General features: G+C 36.4%; 1 protein-coding gene across 23 annotated transcripts in view; it reads right to left on the reverse strand.

The window, feature by feature from the left end:
• Window positions 1-18,808, reverse strand: part of DLG1 (discs large MAGUK scaffold protein 1) — a 267,124-nt gene that overhangs the window by 79,485 nt on the left and 168,831 nt on the right. For all 23 annotated transcript variants that reach the window (XM_060419292.1, XM_060419287.1, XM_060419286.1 and 20 more), the window contains 3 exons: window positions 15,274-15,443; window positions 13,986-14,122; window positions 8,013-8,157 (listed from right to left, as the gene is read on the reverse strand). In XM_060419292.1, coding sequence (XP_060275275.1) covers window positions 8,013-8,157; window positions 13,986-14,122; window positions 15,274-15,443 — 452 coding nt within the window. The remainder of the gene's footprint in view (window positions 1-8,012; window positions 8,158-13,985; window positions 14,123-15,273; window positions 15,444-18,808) is intronic.

The raw sequence follows: 18,808 nt of genomic DNA on the forward strand, positions 1-18,808 counted from the left end.
TTGGACTGTGAAGAAAGCTGAGCACTGAAGAATTGATGCTTTTCAACTGTGGTGTTGGAGAAGACTCTTGAGAGTCCCTTGGACTGCAAGGAGATCCAACCAGTCCATTCTAAAGGAGATCAGTCCTGGGTATTCTTTGGAAGGACTGATGCTAAAGCTGAAACTCCAATACTTTGGCCACCTCATGTGAAGAGCTGACTCACTGGAAAAGACCCTGATGCTGGGAGAGATTGCAGGCGGGAGGAGAAGGGGACGACAGAGGATGAGATGGCTGGATGGCATCACCGACTCAATGGACATGATTTTGAGTAAACTCCGGGATTTGGTGAGGGACAGGGAGGCCTGGCGTGCTGCGATCCATGAGGTCGCATAGAGTCAGACACGACTGAGCGATTGAACTGAACTGATTGTCAGAGTGGATCAAAAAACCAAGACCCAAGTATATACTGCCTACAGTAAAGCCACTTTAAATATAAAGGCCTATATATATTAAAAGTGAAAGGATGGAGAAAGATACATCATGCTAACGCTAATCAAAAGAAAGCAGGAGTAGCTATATTAATTTCCAACTGAGAAGACTTCAAAGTAAGGAAAATTATCCAGGTTAAAGAAGGGCATTACTTAATGATAAGGTCGTCAGTTCTCCAAGAAGACATACAATCTTTAACATCTAACAATAGAGTGTTGAACTATGTGAGGCCGAACTATGTGAGGCCAAACTATGTGAGACATCGATTAATCCATACCTCTTTAACAGAAATGAACAAATACAGCAGGCAGAAAATCAGGAAGGACATAGTTGAACCCAATAATATCACTAATCAATTGGATATGATGGACATCTATAGACCACTTCATCCAACAACAGCAGAAAACATATTTTTCTTAAGCTCCCATGTTAACATTTCACCAAGACAGACCGTGTCCTGGGCTATAAAACAAATCTCAACAAATTAAAAAAAATAGAAATCATACAACGTTCATTCTTAGACCACAATGAAATTAAACTAGAAATCAATAACAAAATGATAGCTAAAACCCCCAAATATGGGGAGACTAAATAACACATTCCTAGATCCACTTGGGTCAAAGAAGCAATCTCCAGAGAAATTTTAAAAATGTTTTGAACTAAAATAAAATGAGAACACAACTTATCGACATCTGGGATACAGGAAAAGCAGTGCTTAGAGAGAATTTTACAGTATTAAATGCATATATTAGAAAAAGAGAAAGATCTTCATCTAAAATGAATCATCTTGGCTTCTACCTTATAAAACTAGAAAAAAGAGTAAATGAAATTCAGAGTAAGCAGAAGTAAAAAAATAAAAAATCTGAGCAGAAATCAATGAAATTTAAAAAACCAGGAATCAACAGAGAAAAAAATTAATAAAAACCAAAGCTGGTTCTTTGAAAAGATCAATAAAATCAAGCCTCTAGCCAGGCTGAGAAAAAAACAGAAGACAGAAATGAAAAAGCAGCTATCACTACAGGTTCCATGATATTAAAAGAATAGTAAGTACTATGAAGAACTCTATGCCCAAAGATTTGGTAACCTAGACGAAATGGACCAGTTCCTTAAGGAGACAATCTGCCAAAACTCACAAAGAAGAAACAGGCAATCTGAACAAACCTATATCTATTAGAAAAACTGAATCAATAATTGATAATCTTCCGAAATGAAAGCACCAGGCCCAAATGGGTTCAGTGGTGAGTTCTATAAAATATTAAAGAAATGAATTATACCAATTGTCTAGAACCACTTCCAGGACACAGAAGCCAAGGGAATACTTCCTAACTTATTCCGTGACGCCAGCATTATTTAACAAAACCAGACAAAGAAATCTTAAGGAAAAAAACCCTATAGAACATCTCTCATGAACATAAGTGGAAAAATCTGCAACAAAATGTCAGCAAATCAAATCCAACAATATATAAAAAAATTATACACCACAAGCATCTGGGATTTATCCCAAGTATGCAAGGTTGGTTCAATATTCAGAAAAAAATACATATGATCCATCACATGTGTATGCATACATACTCAGTTGCTAAGTCATGTCCAACTCTTTGTGACCCCATGGACTACAGGCCTTCAAGCTCCTCTGTCCATGGGATTTTCCATGCAAGAATACAGAAGTGGGTGGCCATTTCCTCTTCCAGGGGACCTTCCCAATCCAGTGATCAAACGTACATCTCCTTTGTCTCCTGCACTAAGGTAATGCTTATTAAATCAATGTGATACTGCTGTACAACTATCAGAATGGCTAAAAAACCAGAACAATGGTAAAACCAAATGCTTGTGAGGATGTGGAGTAACAGGAACTCTCATACATTGTTGGTGGAAATGCAAAATGGTATAGCCACTTTGGAAGACAATTTAGCTGTTTATTATAAAACTAAACACAGTCTTACCACAGATCCAGCAATTGCACTCCTTGGTTATGGTAAAAGGAGTTAAAAATTCCTGCACGATATTATGCGAAAGGAGGCTTTTTGCTTTTCTTTCAAATATCTACTATGCCTTCTTTAATTCAACAGGTTTATGGAAAACTTTAGCCTGTGTGATTTTAAAATATTTTTGAATTTTTAACTCAAATTTGGCAAAACCAGCAGAGGGCTGAGTTATTTTTATTGTTTTTAAGGAGTTTGAGGTTTTTGGGTATAACTTTGGTATTTCAATTGGATATACATGATATATTCAATGCCATTTTGTATGTTTCAGGTAAAGTAGGAAATGTTAATCAAATTATATAGAACATATTTTATGAAAATCAAAATGTGATATATATATTTTTAAATTTTTATGAGTACAGTTGATTTACAATGTTGTGTTAGTTTTAGGTATAAGAAGTTCAGATTTTAAAAGGCTACATATTGTATAATTCCAACTACATGACATTCTGAAAAAAGGCAAAACTATGGAGGTAATAAAATGATCAGAGGATGCCAGAGGTTAGAGGAGCGGGAGGGATGAATAGGCAGCGTACAGGATTTTTAGGGCAATGAAACTGTGCTGTATGATACTGATAGCTGGTACATGTCATTATACATTTATCCAACCCTACAGAATGTACAACAAGAGAGAACCCTAAAGTATACTATGGGCTTTGGGTAATGATGTGGCAATGTAGGGTCATCAGTTGGAACTAATGTACCACTCTGGTGGGAGATGCTGATAATAGGAAAAGCTATGGAGGTGGGACACTTCTGGATCCTTGCTTAATTTTCCTGTGAACCTAAAACTGCTCTAAAATGTAAAGGGAAAAAGGACATGCCCTGACACCAAATCAGATCTGTCAATCCAATTCATAATTATCCTTTTTAATGTACCCCCCCCAAAATGGTAACCTAGTAAAGACACAAAAAAATATAAGCAAAACTCCAGTAATAATTTCATTTCAATAATAATAAACATCAATACAGTCCATCAGTTGTAATTCTAGTAAGAGCTAAGAACAGAAAATTATAAAGTTATTTCTGACCCAGGTAAGCAACACATTTCAGTTGTAACTTCCAAAACCACAATGCACTTGAATTATGTGATTATTGAAAAATGTAGAAAGCAATATTTAACTTTCTTGAGGTATTAACTATGATAAAGGTACAACGCATTTCAAAAATCTAGCTGAAATATTTATTACTTAACCACCAATCTCTCCTTTCATTACATTACTGTCTTCTATGCACAAAGCACTGTTAATACCTATCAGGAAAACAAAAATATGCAAAGATCATTGCTTCAAATTACTATAGTGGCCAGATAGGTAACTTTAAGAGTGAAGCAGCCTGAGTGAAAGACAGTAGGTAATGACTATAAATACAGTATACTGAAAAGAATGTATGCTCTATCAAAAGGAGATAGTATCTATGCATCTGTATGTTTCTGTAATCATACAAAAAGGAAAAAGACAGATCTACTGACAGTAAATGGTTTTGAAGTCTGCTGCATCTTTGATTTTATGAGCTTGCAGTCTACATTAGCAGTTGTTTCCTGTCCAATTCATATGTAAGATGATGTTTTGCATTTGAGCCAAAGGACTTTCTATCAATGGCTCTTCTGAAGACCAAAGTCTTTCCTGGCATGATATGTAAGAATATCTGATTTTCAATGGAACTGGCATGATGGCCTAAAGTGACTGACATTCACGTGAACCATTATTATCACTGGCCTTTTAAAGTCCAGAGTTTACTGATTTCTGACTCAAATTTCTTCACTGCATTAACAAGTTTGGCTGAAACAAACGAACAACAACAACAAAAAAACCCACTGGGCAAGAAACTCAGTCAACTGCCCAAGCCAGAAAATGTATCTTTTCCCTACCATATCCAGACTTTGCCTTTGGATGGATCCTTTCTGAAGGAGTCATTCTCACATGTAAGGCATGTATTTCATATGGCAGGAACTAAAAATTAATGTTTCTATCAGAGAAATGACTGTCTAAAGAATAATCAGATAAAACAATGCCATTTCCTATACTGCAAATCCTAAGTAATTAAGATTTCTCAGAGAACTATAAAATAAGGGAGCCTGAATATTGTCCTTAGATATCTTGGTTAATGACCCAAACTCTCCAAAGTTTAGGAGAGAAGCCAAGTGGAAGAACTTAAGGTAAAAGTAGGAAGAGATCAGTGAGGGGTCAGAAGTTTAACAACATCTTTCATCTGAAGAGAATATAAATTAAAAGTGAAAAGATACATAATGCAAAAGCATGAGAATTTTAATGTCAACAAAGAAACTATGTTCTTTATCACAGAGGTCCCCAAACCCCAGGCCGCTTAACAGTGCCATTTAGGAATTCAGCTGCATACCAGGAGGTGAGTGGTGGGTGAGCAAGCTTCAGAGGCTACTCTCCATTGTTCACATTAACTGCCTGAACCTTCCCTCCATCTGCCCCACCTATCGAAAAATTGTCTTCCATGAAACCGGTCCCTGGTGCCAAAAAGGTTGGGAACCACTGGTTTATCAGATCCAATGAACTTTTTTTATTCAGTAATAAACTTCCTTTTATTCCTGAGTGGGCTTCCCTGATAGCTCAGTTGGTAAAGAATGCACCTGCAATGGAGGAGACCCCAGTTTGATTCTTGGGTACCATATTTTGGCTATTATCCATAGGTGCACTACAACTGTTAAGAGCATGACCCCATCTTAGATTTATGGTCATAGCTAAATTATAATTCTGAGCTTTTCTCCAGTCATGTTCTGCTTCTTAGGGAGCAAGACTAGATGAAGACAGCAAGCTGAACTAAGGTTGGAATTCTGCCAGTGAAGATGAAGAAGGCAAGAAAGTAGAAGATATATGCAGTGAACGGAATATAATGACAAACCAAGGAGGCTAAGTTAAAAAAAGAAGACAAGAGATGCTGTGGCTTCTAGGATGGAGAGGAAGCTGCAGGCCCAGAGTGAGTTTCCCAGAGGCACGGGTAGGAGAACTGTATTGGGTACCACATCATGAGCAGAAGTGCAGAAAGCGCTGAAGCTCTATTGTGTGGAGGAGGGGGAGACTGACAGCTGTTCTGCCAGGTGGTGACAGTGCTAAGGAGAAAAATCTAGCATGCTAAGAGGACAGGGAAGAAGGTTCGTAGCAGAAAGAGCGACAGGCATAGAGATGGAACAGCAGAGGCCAGCGGGGCTGGAGCAGAGAGACCAGGAAGAAAGAAGCAGGAAAGGAAGATGTATTTTATCCTAAGTGTCAAGGCAGGATTCTGAGCAGAGAAGTCAGTCATCTGACAAATTTCAAAGGGATCACCCCACTGCTGTGTTGAGAAATGACTCGGACAAGCAGAGCAGTAAGCTTGAGCAGAAGGTCACTGCGAGGCTGCTATTCACAGACCAAAGAGGACTGCAGACTCAAAATCCATTAGCATCCGGACGGCAACACAACCATGCACAGTGGAGACGGATGCAGTAAGATGTGATGGGGCCAGTGTGGGGCTGGAGAGTCTGCACCTCAGTTGAAATAATTCAGGTAATGGAAGATGACAGCCTATCAGCCAGCCTGGATCCTTGAGTGACTGTGTGGAGCAGAGCCCCTGCCAACAGAGCATACTGTGTGAGGCAGAAGTAAACTTTGGTGGTGTAAAAAAAAAAAAAAAAGACGACAAGTAGAGACACAAAGAAACAACCAAGTAATGGCATCAAATGACTGAAGATCAAAATGAAGATGAACTGTTAGGAGTAAATAAACTGATGGATGCAGTCAGAGAATGAGATGATTTAAATCAAGATTTTGGACATGGTGAAGGTACTGACAATTGATAAGATCTAAATTATTATCTTGGAAGCAAGTATCTGAGTCGGAGTGGAGGGCAGGAGAGTTAGAAACAGATCAGTAAAAAAAGAAGCCTGGTTATTGAATGAATCAGTGTGGGTTTTGACTGGTCATCACTAAGGATGACAATGTGAATAGTAGTATCAAAGGACAATGAGAGCACCACTAATATCTTCCATAACTAAAGCCACACTGATGGGGAGGACACTAGATGACTAACATAAGGAATAGGCAGTAAGTTGAACAGTCTGATGGCAAGGGCTTCAGGAGAGCCAACCAGTAAAAACCATTGATGTAAAAAATTTTCAAACATAAATGCATCTTAAAACACACATAAGTAAGTTATTTATGAATTGTGTGCATAGTATGAACATGGTCTGGAAGCGTATAACAAAATTCACACAAAGAGGGAATGGAAACAGAACACTTTTATGATAAAGTTGAACTAGCAATGTAAACTTTAACTTTTTCACAATATTCTATTAGTTTAAAAACAGATGAAAAAAAGGCAAGAAATATTCTACATATGACTATAGGGAAAACAATCAAATATTATTTAATTACTACTCTTTAGGACCAGCTCTATTTTTTACATGTCATATTATTTTATATAAAAGATAATTCAATAAAAAGTAACATTTTCTTTCTAGTTCAACTGTAAGCGGCAGCCTGTTTTTTTGTATATTTGACCATAATCAGGATGCCAATTCTCAATCTATTAACTGGCACTTAGTTGTCTTGAACAGATAAGGCAGCAAAATAAATAAGATCAATATTTAAATTGGTGAATAAAAGAGCTTATCATTCAATTTGCTGCTGCTAATAAATAAAAATTACATAAAGCCCTGTGCAAGCCAAATATATGGAACAATTTTCAGCAAGTAGTAAAGTTCTGACACAAATGAAGTATAAGACATCATCTCTGTTCATTAAAGAGATTGAATATTATTACAAAACCACAAATATCTCTAAAATTCTGTAATTTAGAAAAGGAAAACTTGGAAAAGCAGATTATAGAGTATATTGATCATTATTACATATGGGTGCTTCTAGTATTGATTCAATATACCAAATAAAACTTTCATTTTTCAATCAACATGAACACATTTAAAATATATTTACATTTCATCTCAGCTTGTATATTAAAAAAAGAAAATCACATAAGAAGCTTAAAATTACCTAGGTACTTTCATTACACTACGATTCTAGGAAATACAATCGTATTATGCACAACTGTGTTACGTAATACACTAAGAGTTTGAAGTACAAAGATGGTATCTGTGCTCACACAGATACAGAGCATAGAAAAGCCCAAGTCTTAAGTTATTATTTCTCAAAGCACAGCCCATGAATCGGCAGCACTAGAAGTATCAGAATTACCTTGCTTATTAAAATAATTATTTGTTCAAGTATCTTTCTGTGTTCCATCTCAAAATTATTAGAACAAAACAAGAATCTCCATTTTGAGCAAATACCTTTGGTGGCTATCATTTACATAAAAGTTTAAGAATCAATGCCTTAAATAATTATTGCTATGACATTACAGGTGAAAAAGTGAAAAACTCACCCACCTTATTATTATGAAGATTCTGACTTAAAATTGACTTTTTAAAATTATTAGGTTAAAATGTTTAACACTTCTGTTTTAAATATTTGTATAATGTTTAAACTTTATATTGGGAACTTTCATTAAAATTTATCACGTCTAAGGAAATAAGATAGATTATAAGCAAACAGACTTACAGTTGGTGATATCAGGTGGTGCATAGCCATCATTCATATACATACTTGTGGGTTTTGCCACTTTCAAATAAACAAAATCAGATGTGTTCTTTAAGGCAGTTACTGCTTCTTCATGAGTAACTTCTTCTAAACACACACTATTCACCTAAAAGAAAATCCCCAAAGTTTTACTTCTTCCTTCCCGCTCTGAATGCCATATTTTTTTTTCCCCTCTTTATTCCTCTGGGTAGAATCTTTAGTATACTACTGAACAGGAATGGTAGTTGTGTCTTTCTAGGAATTTGTCTATTTCATCTAAGTTACCTGATGTGTTGGTATAGAGTTGCTTATAAATAAAAGTATTGCCCTTATGCTCTCTCTTTCCTTCCTACTTTTAGAAATTTGAGTTATTTTTCCTTTGTCAGTCTAGCTAAAGGCTTGTCAATTTTGTTGATCTTTTCGAAGGCCCAATTTTGGTTTTGTTGATCTCTATGGCTGTCCTACTCCCTATGTTGTTAAGTTTTGCCCTAATCCTTTCTCTTCTGCTAGCATCAGGTTTAGACTGTTCCTCTTTTCAGTAAACATTTTTTTGGGTGTGTATGCTTGCCTTTGAACTGTTCATTTTATATTGGAGTATAGTCAACTAACAATGTTGTAATAGTTTCCGGAAGCCAGCAAAGGGACTCAATCATACATGTACATTATTCATTCTCCCCTGAATTTCCCTCCCATCCAGGCTGCCACATAACATCGAGCAGAGTTCCCTGTGCTATACAAAGGTCCTGGATGATTATCCATTCTAGACATAGCAGAATGTTTCTAGTGTTTTAAATTATAATGTACTAGACAAATGTTCATTTTAGTATATTTTCCATTTCTCTAACATGCAACTTTATAACTGACTGTACATTTTTTTTAACGTTTTGACAAAAATTTCTAAAGGTCACAGAACAATCCTAACTTTCCCACTGATTACTAATAAAGCCTTGCAGGGTTTCAGCTGTATGGTCATTCTTATGGTGCTACCCTACAGTGTATAGTGAGGACTGTCTGCATTCTGAAATATTCACCTGTGGTATACTGTTCATCTGATGGCCTGCAATGAGACATTAGTAGCTATGATGCAAAGCGAGGATCAATAAATGCCACACATTAGAGCTATCTTCTTGGAAAGCTTACTCATGGTATTTTTCTCTTGGAACCTGGCCATCTTATTAAGAAGCCCAACTTAGCCATCCCCACTTGAGCTCCCAGCTAACAGGCAAAACTAACTCTTCCACTATATATAAGCCAGCTTGAAAGTGGATCCGTGGCCCTAGTTTAGCCACCCCAGTAGACATTACAAGGAGTCAAGACATGTTGTCCTGGCCAAACCCATCCAAATTGCATAAGTATAAGTAAATATATAACTGTTGTCATTTTAGTCACTAATTTTAGTGTTTTTTTTTATGCAGCATTAGATAAGTGAATAAAGAGCGAATAAGATTGCTAAGGGATTCAATGTGGAGAGGGAAAGAAAGAGAACGATCCTAAAGTTTCAGACCTGGGCAAAACAGGATAAAGTTCCCATTTAATTAGATGTGAAAATTATGCAAAGTGCAGAACTGGGGGTGGCAGGGTTGGGCAAGTTTGCTGTGACTTGGAAGTTTATTTTTAGATACAGTTGTCCTTTGGTATCTGTGGGGGAATGATTCTATGACCCCAGTGCCCAAATTACCCTTCTTAAGGGTAAAAAAAATTCTGCAGATTCTCAAGTTCTATGTAAAATGGAATAGAATTTGCATACACATAGCATCCCTTGGATGGAGGTTCATAACACTGTACAGGAAACGGTGACCAACATCATCCCAAAGGAAAAGAAATGCAAGAAGGCAAAATGGCTGTCTTAAGGTGGCCTTACAAATAGCCAAGAAAAGAAGAGAAATGAAAGGCAACAGAGAAAAGGAAAGATATACCCAAATGAATACAGAGGTCCAGAGAATAGCAAGAAGAGATAAAAAGTCTTCTTCAGTGAACAATGCAAAGAAATAAGAGAAAACAGTCGAATGGGAAAGATTAGAGATCTCTTCAAGAATATTGGAGATACCAAGGGAAAATTTCATGTAAGGATGGGCACAAAAAAGGACAGAAACGTAAGGACCTAACAGAAGCAAAACAGATTAAAAACAGGTGGCAAGAATACATGGAAGAACTATACAAAAAAGATCTTAATGACCCAGATAACCACAATGGTGTGGTCACTCACCTAGAGCCAGACATCCTGGAGTGTGAAGTCAAATAGGCATTAGGAAGCCTCAGAAAGGCTAGCTTTCTACTAGGAAGAAAACTAGCGGAGGTGATAGAATTACAGTTGAGTTACTTAAAATCCTAAATGATGATGCTCCTAAAAGATCCTAAAGTGCTGCACTCAATATGTCAGCAAATTTGGAAAACGCAGCAGTGGCCAAAGGACTAGAAAAGGTCAGTTTCATTCTAATGCCAAAGAAGGGCAATTCCAAAGAATGTTCAAACTACTGTATAATTGTGCTCATTTCACATGCTAGCAAGTATATGCTCAAATCCTTCAAGTTAGGCTTCAGCAGTAAGTGAATCAAGAACTTCCAGATGTACAAGCTGATTTAGAAAAGGCAGAGGAACCAGAGATCAAACTGCCAACATTTGCTGGATCATGAAGAAAGCAAGAGAATTCCAGAATATTCACCATGCTAAAGCCATTTACTGTCTGGATCACAACAAACTGTGGAAAATTCTTAAAGATATGGGAATAGCAGACCACATTACTGTCTCCTCAGATACCTGTATGCAGATCAAGAAAAAAGAGCTGGACCTGGACATGGAACAATGGACTGGTTCCAAATTGGGAAAGGAGTACGTCAAGGCTGTATACTATCACTCTGCTTATTTAACTTCTATATAGAGTACGTCATGTGAAATGCTGGGCTGGATCAATCACAAACTGGAATCATGATTGCTGGGAGAAATATCAATACCCTCAGATATGCTGATGATACTACTCTAGTGACAGAAAGCAAAGAGGAACTAAACAGCCTCTCGATGAGGGTGAAAGGAGACAGTGAAAAGCTGGCTTAAAACTCAACATTCAAAAAACTAAGATCATGGCATCTGGTCCAATCACTTCATGGCAAATAGATGGGGAAAAAGCGGAAACAGTGACAAATTTTATTTTCTTGGGCTCCAAAATCACTGCAGATGGTGACTGCAGCCATGAAATTAAAAGACACTTGCTCCTTAGAAGAAAAGTTATGGCAATCCTAGACAGCATATTAAAAAGCAGAGATCACCTTACCGACAAAGGTCCATATAGTCAAAGATAAGGTTTTTCCAGTAGTCATGTATGGATGTGAGAGTTGGACCTTAAAGAAGGCTGAGTGCCAAAGAATTGATATTTTTGAATTGTGGTGCTAGAGAAGACTCTTCAGAGTCCCTTGGATAGCAAGGAGATTCAATCAGTCAATCCTAAAGGAAATCAGTCCTGAACATTCACTGGAAGGACTGATGCTGAAGCTCCAATCCTCTGGCCACCTGATGCGAAGAACTGACTCATTTGAAAAGACCCTGATGCTGGGAAAGATTGAAGGCAGGTGGAGAAGGGGATGTCAGAGGATGAGATGGTTGGATGGCATCACCAACTCAATGGACATGGGTTTGAGCAAACCAGGAGACAGTAAAGGACAGGGAAGCCTGGCATGCTGCAGTCCATGGGGTTGCTAAGTGTCAGACATGACTTAGTGAGTGAACAACACACCCTCTCTTACTTAAATCATCTCCAGATTTCTTATCATACCTGATACAATATAAACACCATGTGAATAGCTGTCAGCCTGCAGCCAATACATTTAGGGTTTTGAGAACTTTTTGGAATTTTTCCCCTGCAAGTATTTTTGATCCTCAGTTGGTTAAATCCACAGATGTGGAACCCATGGACACAGAAGGCCAACTGTATATTTGAGATGACTCTTGAGACACACATAAGGAGACTGAAGTTCAGAAAACAAAACTTATTACTATCATGTACAATGAGACCTAGTAAGCTATTTGACTACCTGTCAAAGAGAAAAGAAAATGTGCAATGTTTAGAGGTTAGGGAAGATGCATCAGGAAGGAGAATGAGAAGGAATGGCCAGTGAGTTAAAAGGAATAGCAAGATAGAGGGTGACCAGTAAGGAAATTGGAAAGTGTTTTAAGAAGGCAAAAGGTGTGTCAAATGCCTGATTCATCAATTAAAGTGAGAGATAAAACTGAATAATTTCAGTGGCGTTATGGCAACAAAAGCCTCATTAAAGGGCAAATTCAGTGTAAATTTCTTGTTCCCTATTCTTAAAATTGATTCTGGAGAAACTATAAAGGAGGACATAAGAAATTTTAAGAAAATAAATTAAAACAAGAATGAGAAACCTAGTGGAGAAAGGTTGTCTGGAACTGGTGTATGCGTAAGTGGGGTATGTGTGTATATGTGAAGATGAGGGAGTGCTGGTTGTAGCTTGGGGAAAAGAGTGACAAGTCATAGCCACGAGAGGGTAAGTTACAGAAAAGCAGTTGGAGGATAGTTTCTTCCTCTGCACTATCATTAACTAGTAGAAATAACTAGCAGCTATTCTTAGCAGAGGTATTCAAAAGGGCAAATAAATAAGTAAGAGGAAAGAACCCAAATCACCACTATATCAGACTTTGTAAGCCTTTCCAGATTCACTTGAGCCTACCTGCCCACTAGGCCTTGGCTGCTTGCTTACAAGAGAGCCCTGGCTATTGCTACTCTTGTCTCCCACCATTATGAACAATTTCAACCTCCTCTGTAGTAAAGGGTGGGCTTGGGCGTGGTTCATATGTTCCACATAATGAGAGGAGTAACATATCAGAAGACCACATCTGATGTGTCTAGACCACTGAGGCTCTAGCTCTTTCAACACTTCTGGGTTCAGGGGAAGTGCAGTGCCAGAGTGTGGGAGCTGGCCTTCTTAGCATTCATCCAGAGGGGCTGGTAACACAGCCAAGACATCTAGGACAGTTAACCCCTATGGGGTAGACTCTAAATAACAAGAGAGAGGAGACTAGGAGGGGTCAGGAGATCAATCTTTTCTTTTCCTTGGATAGCTGCATCTAAGGTTTAGCAGTTCCACATTGCCTGCCTGGAAGACTGTCCTATATGATAAGCAACCAGCTATATTTTCTTATGAAATTACAGCCAGCTCAGAAACATAATACCTTGTATTGGCTTTCCCTCATTCTCTGCCTCCCTTTTCGTTTCCACTCACGCCAGCTTCTCTGAAGTTCTACCTCCAAATAATACCTCAGCACAGCAGCTTTTTTTTTTTTTTGTACAGAATATGAACTAAGACAGTTATTAAAGATGACTGGATAAATAAATTGTGATATAGTCTACAGTTTCAGAATAGAATATTATGAATAGGGGAAATGACTAAATCTCAACTCTAGGCAGCAGTATGGATAAGTCTCAGTAAAACAATATTGAGGGAAAAAGTATTAAAAGACTACATACTGCACAACAGCCTTTAAATTTTTTTCCAAAATACTAAACACTTAGGCATATGTTTGTGATTAAGCAATCTTTAAAAAGCAAAGGAATGAGAAACACAAATTGTTGATATTCTAGTTTTGGGGTTGGATAATAACTAGCAGTTTTCATTATATTATAAATAAAAATTATAGATTAGAACAAGAAAGGGAAAAAGAAGGTCACACACGACAAAGGATGATACTGTTACGAAGCTAAGGATTATGATTAAATAATTTTGTGCACCCAAGCTCCTAAATAGGATAAAAGAAAAAGAGAGGGGACCTAGCAGAGGAAATGGAAATAGCAAACAGATAATGAAGAAGTCATTTTTCAGGTCCTGACTAAGGAAAGGTCGTGTAAATGTCATTGAAACATTTTCGGCATGTAGAATTTCCAGAGTTTTTCAGAAAAAAAAGACATCAAAGTGATTTTTAAAACAATGGATTTTTTATACTTACTGCTAAAAGTTTATCTCCAATCTGAAGTTTACCATCTTTATGAGCTGCTCCTCCTTCAATTATTTTGGTTACATAGATACTATTATCCCCAGGAATATGCTGATTTCCAACACCTCCAGCAATGCTAAACCCAAGACCTGTTTGGAAAACACTAGTTTTAGAATTTCACCTATAAATGTAAACCTAAGTTCAGAAAGAAATGACTGAAAAGTAGAAAACAGATTCTATAAGCTGATAATTTCACCAAATTAATGCTTTTTAAAATAGAAAAGAATCTATTTACCTATTTTTAAAATCCTAAGTATTTTGTAATCAAGGGCAATTACAAATGTAAGTGCTCCTACAGTTACAAGTAAGTACCTTCCCCTTCCCTCCCAGGTACTGCTTAAAGTGTCTCATGCATTTGTGTTAGTTCAAAGAAATCATGTAAAATTGTTTCACTTTTGTTTCCATCATAATTGCACTTCTTACTAACACTTTTAATACTTCCACAAGGTTAAAAAGACTGAGAAAAAAAAATCGACGGTGGGCAGAACAGCTTCAGAAATGCAGATGTTTTTGTTCTTTTGCAATATTCTATGAATTGATTTTAAGTAAGGAATTTCAGTAATTCATAAATCCCATGGCCTTAATACCAAACTTATAGCTCTCTATTCATTTTTCATGAAGCCACGAATTAGAATCAGTATTTCCATTTATCCTCAATCCCATCCATGTTTTCAAAATTCAGATCACATCTTAATAGTATTCACTGCAGATATAACTATTAATGATATGCTCATTAATATTTTCTCTTATCCTGTGTATCCACATTTAATATACTTTGTAGATTAATGATTACAAGTTAATATCAATACTATACATGACTTCAAAATGTTTATGCCGAATGCTACTTAAAACAACAATCAGTAGAAGTAACAAAGAGATTATAAAATTCACTAAAGTGAAAGTGAAAGTTGCTCAGTCATATCTGACTCTTTGCCTGCCAGCCTGTAGCCCACCATGCTCCTGTGTCTACGGGATTTTCTAGGTCGGAATACTGGAGTGGGTAGCTGTTTCCTTCTCCAGGGGATCTTCCCAACCCAGGGATCAAACCCTGGTCTCCCACATTGCAGGTGGATTCTTTACCATATGAGTCACTAGGGAAGCCCCACCCTCCAAATTTAGTAAATTCTACAGATTACCAGTATTGCTAATCCTAGAATGTGTGTCATATATAACTTAAGAGTTACACGTCACTTACAGATTTCTTACTTAATAATTTGTTTTTGTTGGATTTAGTTCATACCTTTAGGACCTTTAATGAGCTTTATTTCCATTATTTTTTCCGATACTGGTTTCCGTCTTTTTACATACAAGCGTACAATAGATCCTGCTTCTTTCAATGCTTCAACTGCTTTGCTATGTGTTACATCACGAACATCTATTTCATTTACTCGCAAAATACAGTCATTGACTCTAAGGAAAAATTAAAAATAAAAATTAAATATTAAAAATTTAATATTGATTTTTCACTTTGACAATTTTTATTTTCACATTTTTAAGGATAACTATTTACTACAATTTTTTTCTGAGAAGAAACTTCATGTTAAATTTCAATATATCAAATACTTATAGAAATACAAACACTTCTCAAGGGCCATCAGAGGAAATAGTGCAAATAATAGATTATTTTGCAAAAATATTAAATGATAATGACAGCTATCTATGTACAGAAATTAAAATACTTTAGAAAAACAGAAAATACTTATTTAGTACTAATCACAAGCTATGAACTTCTTTCAGTGTTTTAACCCCTACAACAACCTGTAAGGTAGATCTATCTATATCCTTATTTTACATATGGAAAAACTGAGGCACAAAGTTTAAATAACATTCCCAAAGCCACCCAGATAATGACCAGTAGAGCAGTGATTCAAAGATAAGAAATCTAAGGTTTAGACAGAATAATTAGCTTAACATCACCGTGGAAAATCAGATTAATTAATTGGTTTATTAAAAAATAAACTGATCTCCAAGAGGGGTTCACCCCAGAGATGCAGGGATTCTTCAATATATGCAAATCAATCAAAATGTGATATACCATATTAACAAATGAAAGGATAAAAACCACATGATAATCTCAATAGATGCAGAAAAAGCTTTCGACGAAATTCAACATGTATATATGATAAAAACTCTCCAGAAAGTGGGCATACAGGAAACCTACCTCAATATAATAAAGGCTATACATGAGAAACCCACAGCAAACATTATTCTCAATGGTGAAACACTGAAAGCATTTCCTCTAAGATTAAGAACAAGGGTGCCCACTCTTGCCACTATTATTCAACAAAGTTTTTGGAAGTCCTAGTCATAACAAGCAGAGGAGAAAAAGAAATAAAAGAAATCCAAATTGGAAAAGAAGAAATAAAACTGTCACTGTCTGCAGATGACATGATACTATACATAGATAGAGCCACTAGAAAACGATTAGAGCTAATCAATGAGTTTAGTAAAGTTGCAGATACAAAATTAATACACAGAAATCTCTGCATTTCTATGCACTATCAATGAAAAATCAGAAATAGAAATTAAGGAAACAATCCCATTTACAACTGCAACAAAAAGAACAAAATACCTAGACATAAATCTGCCCAAGGAGGCAAAAGACCTATATGCAGAAAACTAGAAGACACTAATGAAACAAAATCAAAGATGACACAAAGATGGAGAGATACACCACATTCTTGGATTAGAAGAATCAACACTGTGAAAATGACTATACTAACCGAAAACAATCTACAGATTCAACGAAATTCCTATCAAATTACCAATGGTATTTTTCACAGCATTTTTGAGTTGACCAAAAAGTTTGTTCTGATTTTTCCCTAAGACTGTATGGAAAAACCCAAACAAACTTTTTGGCCAATCTAATAGAAAAATTTTGTTAACAATTTATATGGAAACATAAAAGACTCTGAAAAGGACTTCCCTGGTGGTCCAATGGTTAAGAATCTGCCTGCCAAGGCAGAAGACACAGGTTTGATCCCTGGTCAGGAAAGATTTCATGTGCCATGGAGCAACTAAGCCTATGTGCCAAAGATGCTGAAACCAACGTACTCTAGAGCTGGTGCTCTTCAACAAGAGAAGCCACTGAAATGGGAAGTGTAGCTCCCACTCATTGCAACGAAAAGTAGACTCCACTCACCAAAACTAGAGAAACCCAGCAATGAAAACCTAGCAGAGCCAAAAGTAAATTAATTTAAAAAGGACTCCAAATAGCCAAAGCAATCTTGAGAAAGAAAAATGGAGCTGGAGGCATCAGGCTCCCTGATTTACACTATACTACAAAGCTACAGTAATCAAGATAGTATGGTACTGGCACAAAAACAGAAATACAGATCAATGGAACAAGACAGAAAGCCCAGAGATAAATCCATGCACCTAAGGGTACACCTTATCTTTGACAAAAGGAGGCAAGAATATACAGTGGATAAAACACTGTCTCTTTAATAACGTATGCTGGGAAAACTGGACAACTATATGTAAAAGCATGAAATTAGAACATTTCCTAACACCAAGGACAAAAATAAACTCAAAATGGATTAAAGACCTAAATGTAAAGTCAGACATGATAAAACTCTTGGTGGAAAACATAGGCAGAACACTCTTCTGACATAAATCGCAGCAAGATGCTCTTTGATCTACTTACTAGAGTAATAGGAATAAAAATAAATAAATGAGACCTAATTAAACTTAAAAGCTTTTGCACAGCAATGAAAACCATAAAAAAAAGAAAAAGACAACCCTCAGAATGGGAGAAAATATTTGCAAATGAAAAACTGAAAATGGATTAATCTTCAAAATATACAAGGAGCTCATGCTCAAAACCAAAAAAACCTCAAACTATCCAATAAAAAAATGGGTAGAAGACCTGAACAGACATTTCTACAATAGATGGCTAACAAACATACAAAAAGTTGCTCAACTTCACTAATTATTAGACAAATGCAAATCAAAACCACAACAAGGTATCATCTCACACCAGTCAAAGTGGTCATCATCAAAAGATCTACAAACAATAAATTTTGAAGAGGGTGTGAAGAAAGGGAACTCTCTTGTACTGTTGGTGGGAATGTAAACTGATACAGTCATGATGGAGAACAGTATGGAGGTTCTTTAAAACACTAAAAAGTAGAACTGCCATAATACCCAACAATCCCACCACTGGGCATATAGCCTGAGAAAACCGTAATAGAATATACATGTACCCCAATGTTCACTGCAGCACTATTTACAACAGCCAGAACATGGAAGCAACTGCTATGTCCAGCAACAGATGAATGGGTAAAGAAGATGTGGTACATACATACAATGGAACATTACTCCACCGTCAAAACACAATTAAAATATTTCAAGTGATCATGCTAAACTTCTATAATGTATCAAATAAAGTTTACAGAAAAGAAATTCTATATCCAAAGACAGTGATACCTTACCGTTAGTACTACAGGTCAGTTCTCCAGTGGAACAAATGGAACATTTTAATTTTCATACAAGAAGCACAAATAAAAGGCAAATAACAAAATCAGGAAGTATATGCCTATATTTATATGAATGTTCAAATTATTAACTTTATATCTAACTTCATTAATATACCACTTGTCATATTCAGTGAGAAGTTTAGAAACTGAAGAGCTACATAAGGCACCAATAGCCTTACAATAAAATACTGTTTCTCACAGACCATATAAAATCTTTAGTTCTAAAACTTTTAGAAAACTGTCACCATGTGTAAAAAACAACAAACAAGGCAACAGGAAAAGTGCCACAATCTATGA

Source organism: Ovis aries, chromosome 1 (genome assembly GCF_016772045.2).
Source record: "Ovis aries strain OAR_USU_Benz2616 breed Rambouillet chromosome 1, ARS-UI_Ramb_v3.0, whole genome shotgun sequence".
Lineage (NCBI taxonomy): Eukaryota > Metazoa > Chordata > Mammalia > Artiodactyla > Bovidae > Ovis > Ovis aries.